An 11074-nucleotide genomic window follows, 5' to 3' on the forward strand; every position below is an offset into this window, starting at 1 on the left:
AAATGAACATTCTGCTTGCAAGCGGTCTGGCGACACCGCTGGGTCTGCCCATACAAAATTTCTGACTGTCAAGTTTCGACTCCACCGTTATTATTGTGTTACAAAATGCCAATGTGCCTAGTTACAAATTGTAAAAAAATCTACTAAACACTCAAAGAAAGATGGGATATCACTTTGCATGTGTTAGTATTATTTATTATTTATAAAATGCCATTTTAAGCTATTGATGAATGTTTATTCGATGCAATTGAATGACAGGAACCATTGGACAGTCAGTCGCCTGTGATTCGCTGGGCTCACTTGCGTCTAATCTCCGAGAAGTCGTAAGTAACCGAGAATCTGTTTCTAACGCAATGAGTCATGACACTAATACGCCATTACAATAAAGGTTATATTACTATAAATTCTCGAAGCTTGTATCGCATAATGGAAACGGATACGTCAATGGTCACGTGACATCTACCTATACAACTGTCAATGACTTTCATGCACAATTTCTCGTGCGCGCCGGGTATGAAGTGAGTCGTCCATTTAATATGTCATTGAGCAATATAATCAATTATGTTTATATAAATGTACGTGTGCTATGTATGTGTGAGTTATATGTAGTAATTAGCTAACAGGCGCGCACACAAGGGGGGTTTTTGTGTCCATTTAAATTTTAAAACGTAGCACCTAAAAACCAACCCGCCCAGTTAGTACCATACCCGAGCGTATCACGAGGCCCTATGTTTGGTGTGAAGTTTTCTTCGCCTGAGAATGTCTCACGAATAGATACTTAAGACTGAGGTCGTCACGCACTCAAAGTGTGGTTTAACTGAGTTTACAAAGACTGTCTAATGAAATGTGCCTATGGGAGAGACAAGCTTAATGGTGAGTTAACCAAAATGATTCTAATTAATAAATATATGGAACAAATAAAAAGAAAGATAAAACAATACAGACATACAAAACTTTTTCTTTCTCTTCGACAGCAGTGACCACTGGAAGACCCGTGGCACTCATGAATAATCATCTGGTGCATCCAATATCGATGTAATCGATTCAATCATATAGTGCATTATATATTTTAGGCAAAATAATGGAGACTGTACAAATGGGTACAAACAATCCGAAATATTATAATCGTAAGTGATAAAAGTGCGGAGTATCTGGGTATGATAGTCCACGGTAGAAACGATGAGAAGCTATAAGTAGTTGGCGGAGACAGGGTCTAGGACGATTTGGCGCCGGGACAACTGGGCGCTACGCAATCGAATTAAATTCGAAAATAAATAGACGTTGGTGAATAATAGGTATTTTTACAACGTTTTTATTAGCTCGTATTCTTATTTGTCCGGTACAAATCTTGCAATCGATTTTTAACTAACTTCCCGACTAGAGACATTTTAAACTTTTAGAATATATCAGAACACGATGCCAATGCATTTTTAAAATACTTTTAGCCATCTTTAAGTAGAATTGAATTCATTTTCAGTTAATTCTGTTTTGTATGAAAAGTTATTTCGGAAGAAATCCGTAATCCAATCCACTATTATTGGTTGCTGGGGTTCTGGGTTCATAGCAACTAAATTATTAATATATACGTGCGTTACTATGGAAATTAAAATGACATTTCAGTATTATTTTTATGAAGTACAATTTTTTTTTGATCGTTTAAGCTAGCAAGTCAAGTTTATATTATTCAACAGAAAATTTAAAAACGTTGTGTATAAAAAAGTCTTTTTATCTTGTAATTATTTTAAATATAAATTTAATACTTATATATTATTAAATACTTGATGAGAATTTAAATATTCACACTTAAATAATGATTTGTTCCAACGAGTTTTATTTTTATATGAATTCTAAATCCGCAATAAAAAACATAACGTTAAGAGCAAAATGAATTAAAACTACTAAGCTGTAGATAGAAACGTCTTACACTGCCTTGTATATTTTCTGTATCAGATCGTAACGAACGTATATTTGTTTGATTAATGAACGTTATTTCATTCAACAGTTCTGCGAATAAATGCTACTTTGGTCTGTTAAGACATTTTAAGTCCCGCTTACTATCTCGTCGAACTAAAAGCACTCTTTACAAAACACTTGTAAAGCCAGTGCTCACCTACGCATCGGAAACCTGGACATTAACTCTGCGAAATGAACGAGCCCTGAACATCTTTGAAAGAAAAATTCTCCGCCGTATATATGGACCGATCAGAGATGGCACCAATTGGAGGAGAAGATATAATGCTGAGCTCTACGGACTGTACGAAGATTGCAGCGCAGTTCAATCAATTAAAATTGGGAGACTGCGATGGCTAGGTCATGTGCACCGTATGAATGACAATGAACCGGCAAAGAGAATGATGTCCAGCAATCCAATAGGACATAGAAGAAGAGGGAGGCCAAAGATTCGCTGGTTAGATGGAGCTGCCAGTGACTGCCGTATTCTGGGGGTACCAAATTGGAAAGCGGCCACACTGGATAAGGACAGGTGGAGGGAGCTGTTGGAGGAGGCCAGGACCCACACCGGGTTGTCGCGCCCCTGATGATGATGATGATTTCATTCAACAGTGCGGTGCCCATTTGTCCTGCCGTCCAGTGGTCCCAGTGCCACGGCGACAATTTGGAAGTAAAAGTGGCACCAGTTAGATTTTTTTGACCCCACAATTTAAAATCTTTCTATCTCTCTAAATAAAAAAAATTTCTGTGTGCGCGCCTGATAGCTGAGTGTTTCACAACCATAGTGAACCAAGTCCATTCTGGTTATTTTTGAGTAAGCTAGGTTCGAATATAATACTTGAGTAGGTAAGGTTCTGTAAGGGTATGATTACAATTCTGAGTACATTTATTTTGAGTAAGTAACCTTTGGCTGCTACGATGTTATGCAAAATCCGGTCGAGATTTGCTACCAATAATTGTCGATAAATTAAAGTATTGTATTATTTTTAGACACCTTACCACTCTAATTGATTCTGCGAAATCGGAATATTATGAAAACACGTTTCGTAATTAATTTATCGTTTTGAATAGATAATGAGGCAATTAGATATCCCGAGCTGCATCTACTGTTAAAAGTAAATTAAACTGTTTTTATATAGCACAAATCCACTTTACTTTAAACACTGAGCTGAGTAAAAGACTTTCCCATTGGTTCAAATCCATAAAATAAAATAAAACATTGTCCTTCCACCAAGAATTTGACCGTAAACAAATTTTTATATTGTAAACTGAAAATTGTATTTATTTTTATTATAAAAAGGGTGATGCCATGAAAAAAAATACAATCGTTATAAGTTCTAAACTTACCCAGTCACAAAACATATATGAATCGGGTTATATTACACAACAATAAAACTAAATAGATAAAACAATGTTTCGTACCACTTGTGCAGTAGTATGTTCCCAAATTAACTTAACATTTCAGGCATCAAAAGCAAAACGACGATCGTTGTTAGCATTTCTGGCCATTATCAAAAACAACGATATATCATTGCGTAGCATTCTAAGGGTTAAGTTATTATGTAAGGGTAATCAATAATCATACCCTTACAGAATAATAAAATACTCAAATATTATGTTTGAACCTAGCTTACTCAAAAATAACCAGAATGGATTTGGTTCACTATGGTTGTGAATCACTCAACTCATAGTAGTTTATTGAAAATAAATAAGTTACATCCAAGTTACATCATTCTTTATATTATAGTATGCTATTAATAGTAATTGTTATTATTGTAATGAAAAAATAATTACCTTGTTATTGATTGCTTCATTTCACGAGGAATCAGCTTTGTATAGGTACTCTGTTAGTGATAAAATTAATACGAATAAATTAATTTCTTTATTATGTTTGTTTTCCTTAATACTGTATCGGGTTTTACTAATTATATGTCGAAGATAACCCTTCTCAAAACTATTTACGGTTCATAATTTTAACTTTATACAAACTATATAAATATACAAACGGTCAGCATAATTAATTTAAGTATTACGTTTGTATATTTTTAATATTTATCAATTTGTTTATAAGTGGCACACATATTTATCTTAGAATTAAATTAAGATTTTTTTTTATTACACAATATAGATAAACATATTACAAAATGCGCATAAAATAAACGAATCACTTTATTTTTATATGACTTAAATGGAATAATATCGACAGTAGAAAGAAAAAAGGTTTAACCTTCAGTTTTTTCAAAATAGGTTTTATTGGATAATAACATTGCACATGACTGTGTAGCTAAGCTACAAATACCCAATTATTATGCAAATTTAGCTCGCAATTAACAGAAAAAGAACCTAGTGAAGTGGGAAAAAAGTTTAAACATCATTTTTGTTGGTATTTATTTCATTTAATTCAATAAATAATACCAAATTGGGGACTTAAAACCAAATTATTAATTAGCATGTACTTCAAATTTATGTCTATTTTATACCTATCTGAATTTTTAACGGCAACCGTAACAAAAGCGTTTTTGTATTTGTTTGGGTTAAGTCCTTTTTCCTTTTAATATTCGATATGGAACATTAGTTAGTGCTTTCCAACCTTATTTTTCCCATCACAGCACATTTTTCAAACTATAAAAACTTTGCGCCACACCGAAGAATAATTATGTTGGTATCTATCGCATTAACATAATATTATGGGCACTAGGCTCTAAACGTCTAGACTAGTCTAGCTAGAGGAATGAATTTAGTCTGTTCATAATATATAATATATGTTGTTGTAGGGTAGCTACCAGTGACGTGTGATGAGTGTTTATTTAACGGCCCATATTCCCAACGAACCTAGGTCAAAATGGAGATTTTATGGTATTTTCAAAGCATTAACCTGAACATTCCTTGAACGTTGTAGATAATCTATTTATATAATTTTGAAGCCTTATTGTCATTTATATTTATTTTAAACAATTATTGATGACTGCATAAAGTATTTTTATTATATAAAATAGTATTCTTTTAAACCTATCAATCTAATGTTTTAGAATATAGTTATATTTCAGTACATCCATGTGTAGTGGTGTGAAGATTTTTTACATTTATTAATTTTTAAACGCATTTATAAAACCATTAGTATAATTTATGTCGACATTATTACAGTGAAATATTTACGATAAAAAAATATATTGATAATCTCTGTGATCCCAAATTTGACAAGAATTAGGCATTTTATTATTCAAAAAATGGGCAAGATTACCACATTTGAAGATAATTCTAAAGATACTGATTATAAGCTATGTCTTTGATCATTAAAATGTCCTACGAATAATGATTGTTTTATAATAATTATTGACCTAAGAATAAGGTAGTATTTTTTGGAAATACGCCATTTCTATTGGCATTTCCCAGTGGTTAGGCTACAACATACGGCCGTAGTCGTAATTGACAAATGATAAATGAAGTAGGGAGTAAGATCGTATTAACGCGCGTGTTTGAACATGTAGCGAACCGAAAAAAAATCGTTTTAGAAAACATTAGACATGTAGATATAGAAACTATTGAAATAGAGAGAGAGAGACTCATTGGCATTGAATAATAAATTTATAATATTACAAAATATTTTACCTGTTTTTGTGCGTTTAAATATATTGGTACCCATTAGATTAATATGCACTTAATATACATAATCAACGAACCAATAATTACCTACTACATATTTTGTTACACGAATTATTCAAACTCATTGAAAATATAAAATAAATAATTATATCTGTCTAATTCTTGATAATAAAATAACAAAAGCAATGTATCATTTCATATCATCATCAATGTTCATTGCCGACTCAAGTAGAAAGCCGACACATTCACAACGACTGGTCCTACTTTTTCCGCCCCTCCCGTTGTTGTCTATGTATTAACTGTCATTGCCTGTCATTGTTCTATGGAGTGCTCATACTGACGCGTCTGTCGTGTTCACACAGGGAATGGTTTGATTTGAATAGATAAGTTACATGATAAATAATACACTAGCATTAACACACCTTCTACAGATGTAATGCAATCAATGCTACATATTTTTTGGAAATTGATATCACCACCGGTTTTTGTGTGAAGGACTATTCTGACTTTGACAGCTGATGAATAACAGGAATGTATATAATTTATTAATAACACTGATAGTTAATATATTTGATTTGAGATTTTTTTATAATTCAATTTGAAACGAGAAAGGGCGAATCAATGTGTCAAGCAATCTGGGATCTGATTTTGACAGCTGAAAAGTGGACCACTCATTACTTGTGCAAAAAGTTATGCTCAGGCATTATTAATCTAAAGATGGCGGTGATTAGTTCCATAATAGTAATTAATGTTTTTATATGGCACGAAAAATAAAGAAAAATAAAAGAACGTCACACGTACCCACCCAAATAATGTTATCTATTGCACTACCTGTTAATAGATATTATGTCAAACGCACTTGTAAATCAAAATATAACTCAGGTTATATTTTCACCTGTCACAATATACCCACACATATATTATATTTCGTGGTTTGGATGAAATAATTTTTATCTAAGCACAACAATTTAAACTAGAAGTGATATTATTAAATTTAAATATTGATAAAATGCAACATCGTGAATTATTATTTATCTTGCACGGTCATGTCCGCTAGTGGGAACAGACTTTTAAGACTGAAGAAGTTTCTATGACTCAGTGTGATTTATTTGTTGTTTTTCCTTAACGGCCCACGTGCTCGTCGTAGGTCAAAATTGAGTTTTTATTGTATTTCCAAACCATGATCCTGGACACTCCTTAAACGTTGTAGATAATCTATTTATATAATTTTGAAGCCTTATTATCCTTTATAGTTATTTTAAACATTTTATGACTGAATAAAGTATTTTTGTTACATAAAATAGTATTCTTTTAATCCTCTCGCTCTAATGTAGAACATAGTCATATTTCGGAACATAACTGTGCAGTGGTGTTAAGATTTTTTACGTTCATTAATTTTTAAACGCATTTATGAAACCATTAGTATAATTTATTACGAGATAATTTATTTAAAATATTCACGATAAAAAATTATATTGATAATCTCTGTGATCCCAAATTTGACAAGAATTAGGCATTTTATTATTCAAAAAATCGGCAAGATTAACACATTTGAAGATGATTCTAAAGATACTTATTATAAGCTATGTCTTTGACCATTCAAGTGTGATAAACATCTTATGAATAATGATTGCTTTATAATAATTATTGACTTAAGAATAAGGTAGTGTTTTTTTGAAATACGCCATTTCTTTTGTCATTCCCTAGTGGTTAAGCTACAACATACGGCCGTAGCCATAAATTGACAAACTATAATTAAAGTAGGGAGTAAAATGATGTTAACGCGCGTGTTTGAACATGTACCTAACCGAATTTTTTTTTATTTTTTTTAAACGTGTCCCCCCTTAAGGTGATACATCAGTGAAACGGCAAATAATTTTCAACTATAGGCATGACGAAATTTTGGACTCGCTCGCATTCTGAGAGAGAACGTGGAGCTGGAAACACGTCACTTTGTTTCGAGATGGCGACGGGCGTATTAATTCTTAAATCGTGTAAAGATGACTAAAAACGTTACCCATTTACTTTAAAAAGAAAACAAGTCAATGAATATACTATTATTATTACGAATATAATAATAAACATAACATAAAAACGACGCATGTTGAACTTTTATGACAAATTATATTTCGTTCGGCTTCCGTCATTTGCACCCGCGACCCGCATTCCGCGCATCGCCTAGCCACGATCTTTTTAGACCGTGCCTCAACTGAGGTACAGCCTTAAGGCTATCCCGACCATGTCCGATCCTAATATGATCATATGGGCCTCCACAGAGTGGAGGTTTGTATTAACAGATTTTATTTTTACGAGAAATGGATGTCAACCACTTGCTCAACCTATTAGGTCCATACCCTGACTCACGCACAAATTGAAAAACAATATGTGTACTTGCCAGATTCGATTCGAACCTAGGACCCACGGCTTGATAGTCCAACGCTGAAGCCGCGCGGCCACCGTGGGTGGGTGTAAGGCTATACATGGTCTAAAAAGATCGTAACTAGGCGATGCGCGGATTGTGCAAACGACAAGTAACAAAACATAATTTGTCTTAAAAATTCAACATGCGTCAATTTAATGTTATGTTTATGATTATTTAAGTAATAATTATAATATTCATTGACATGTTTTGTTTTTCGAGTAAATACGTAACGTTTTTAGTCATCTTTACACGATTTAAGAATTAATTGCTCACAGGTCGACTATCGCCGTCCGATTGGCAACGCTTGCGAAATTACGTTCCACCTATTGCTGAAAATTATTTGCCGTTTCACTGAAGTATCCTCTTAATGCCGGGTCCACACTGGCAATATGTCGCCGGCAACCTCGTTAAATTTTACGATAATTATCATAATTTCTTAAGAAATTTTGCGATAATTATCATACTTATCGTAAATTTTAACGAGGTTGCCGGCGACATGTTGCCAGTGTGGACCCGACATAAGAGTCCACAAAACGACGAATTGAAAGAATAATAGATATTTCATTATATAAAATGACCTTCATTAGGTCGCTATCGATGCATATTCAAAAAGTAAATATCAGGGAACTCAGAATAATAACGGGAGCTGAAATACCTAACGGATGTGGAGTAGAGTATATGTTTCATAACTTTGCGCTTCGGCTCTAGGATGGAAATGATGTAGGTAATATATTCTAAAAATATCGTTTTACAAATATTATCTATTGATGCATTACTACATATTATATTAATAAAAGAAAATAGTATTTGATCTAATTTTATGGGAGGTAATCAGGCAAAGAGGCTTAAAGTAAAGAGTGCAAAAAATGCAAAGTTATAAAACGTATACTCTAACAGGCAACCGATATCGATTGTGTAAGAAAATGGGAAATGCTTAAACGCGTGTCGAGAATACGGTAGTCCTTCATTCTGACAACTGCTCTCGGTTTATGCACTGACACTCATTCAGTACTGCTGTATTTGAAGGTTGCAACATACACTATTGCACGTCTATAATGTGTGGTTCATTTTCGTAGGACACTCACACATTCAAGACCCTGCGTCAAAATGTAGTGTATTGGGGTATAGCCTATCGGAATTCCATTAATCAATCTATTCTATGGTAAATATAGTCAATGGGGGTATACCAAAAGATATGTTGTATTTGCAAAGATGGCGCGATTTGACTCGCGCGTAAAAACTCGCGCGCATTCCAGGTGCATGTGACTTCATTGAACCGTTCACATTTAATCGCCGCGTGTCACTTCTCGCGCGCTGTCAAGGTCGAGGTGACTTCATTGAGCCGTCCAAATGCTCCAACACAAGCGGCTTGTCAGACGCGTCGATCGTGAAAAGGATGATGTTCGATCGCATCATAGGCCCATAAAAATTGGGTCATGAAAATATAAAAACCATGTACGTTTAGCTGTATGATTTAATCATTAACCATTGTTATTTATATTTTCTTAAGTGCTTTAAACAGATGCAGTGACGTCCCGTGGGGGTAGGCAGAATGAGCGTCGCTTGGGGGCGGCAGTTACTCGAAAGGCGGCAAATCGAAGAAAATCATTTGGGACATATAGAAATAGCTACCTAAACTTAGTAATAACGAAAATATCTTTCCATTAAAAAATTCAGCTCGCTGGTTTTGTCGGGTCCGCGATATCTAGTTTACTTCCTTTGCCTTTCGACGTCCTTGGTGAGCGGAAGCGACACGTACAGATTTGCGAATAATTTTATGTTATTGATATTTTATTAGTAATGTGTCCGTACAACACATTTCTTAGATATTGGACTCATGCAAGGATGATATAAAAAAAGGGGGCGGCATTTTATCTAGGGACGTCACTGAACCGATGAGTAGTCTATTTTCTGAAGTAGACTTATTAAAAATTTCACTACTGGTACTACTAACATAAATTCCTCAAATCTAGAAGAAAACTCTTCTATGAGAATATCCAATATAATGATGTATAAATAGAGTTTTTAGTACAGTTCGGTTATGAGGAATGCAGCGGAAAATATGGAGACTAATTTTTATAATATTTCACTTCTATACTATTGCGAAGCGCGCTTGGCTATCTCTTGAAAAAATGAAATAAAAGGGTCAAATCATAATGTTGAAATTTGAGGAAAATTTATTTAGAAACTATAATTTTGTTGTTAAACTTGTCTATTTGGTTAAAATAAATCAATGCAAGGACCACTAATGCATCTATTGATTATTTAAAAAGACAACGTGAAGGCATTCATAAAAAAATAGAGTTTTGGAAAATAAAAATTACAAAAAAAAAATAAGTTCGCCATGTTTCCACTTTTAAATGATTTCTGCGCCAGATATATTAAAGCAAACCAAAATTTATTTACTGAGTTCTTGGTTTAGTTTGCTAATGCACTTTCCACATTATTTTATTAATAGTAAAATGGAGAATGTATGGTATTTTCAGAGCATAATCCTGGACATTCCTTAAACGTTGTAGATAATCTATTTATATAATTTTAAAGCCTTATTATCCTTTATATTTATTTTTAACATTTGATGAGACTGCATAAAGTATTTTTATTACATAAAATAGTATTCTTTTAAACCTCTAGATCTAATGTTTTAGAATAATGTTTTGTGCAGTGGTGTTAAGATTTTTTATATTTATTAATTTTTAAACGCATTTATAAAACCATAAGTAAAATTTATGTTAACATTATATAGTGAAATATTTACGATAACAAATTACATTTTATAATCTCTGTGATCCCAAATTTGTCAAGAATTAGGCATTTTATTATTTTTAAAAAATAGGCACAATTAACACATTTTAAGATAATTCTAAAGATACTGATTATAAGCTATGTCTTTGACCGTTCAAATATGATAAAGATTCTACGAATAATGATTGTTTTATAATAATTATTGACCTAATAATAAGGTAGTATTTTTTTTAAATACACCATTTCTTTGGCATTTCCCAGTGGTAAAGCTACAACATACGGCCGTAGCCATAAATTGAATTATTAAATTGAATAAATTAACGGATGATACAATGATACATACAGACCTTTCAG

General features: G+C 33.0%; 1 protein-coding gene across 2 annotated transcripts in view; it reads right to left on the reverse strand.

The window, feature by feature from the left end:
• LOC147073129 (uncharacterized) overlaps positions 1 to 6631 on the reverse strand; it is a 28919-nt gene extending 22288 nt beyond the window's left edge. The window contains exons 1-2 of one of the 2 annotated variants that reach the window (XM_085945236.1): positions 6359 to 6631; positions 3745 to 3794 (exon numbers count right to left, since the gene is read on the reverse strand). In XM_085945236.1, coding sequence (XP_085801362.1) covers positions 3745 to 3764 — 20 coding nt within the window. In that variant the 5' untranslated portion in view covers positions 3765 to 3794; positions 6359 to 6631. Of the gene's footprint in view, positions 1 to 3744; positions 3795 to 6354 lie in introns of both variants that reach the window. The other variant, XM_085945237.1, reaches the window with a different exon arrangement.
• Between the last annotated feature and the right edge of the window lie 4443 nt (positions 6632 to 11074).

The sequence above is a fragment of the Rhyacophila brunnea genome, unplaced genomic scaffold (genome assembly GCF_057557595.1).
Source record: "Rhyacophila brunnea isolate RB1 unplaced genomic scaffold, BYU_Rbru_1.0 scaffold_18, whole genome shotgun sequence".
Classification (NCBI taxonomy): domain Eukaryota; kingdom Metazoa; phylum Arthropoda; class Insecta; order Trichoptera; family Rhyacophilidae; genus Rhyacophila; species Rhyacophila brunnea.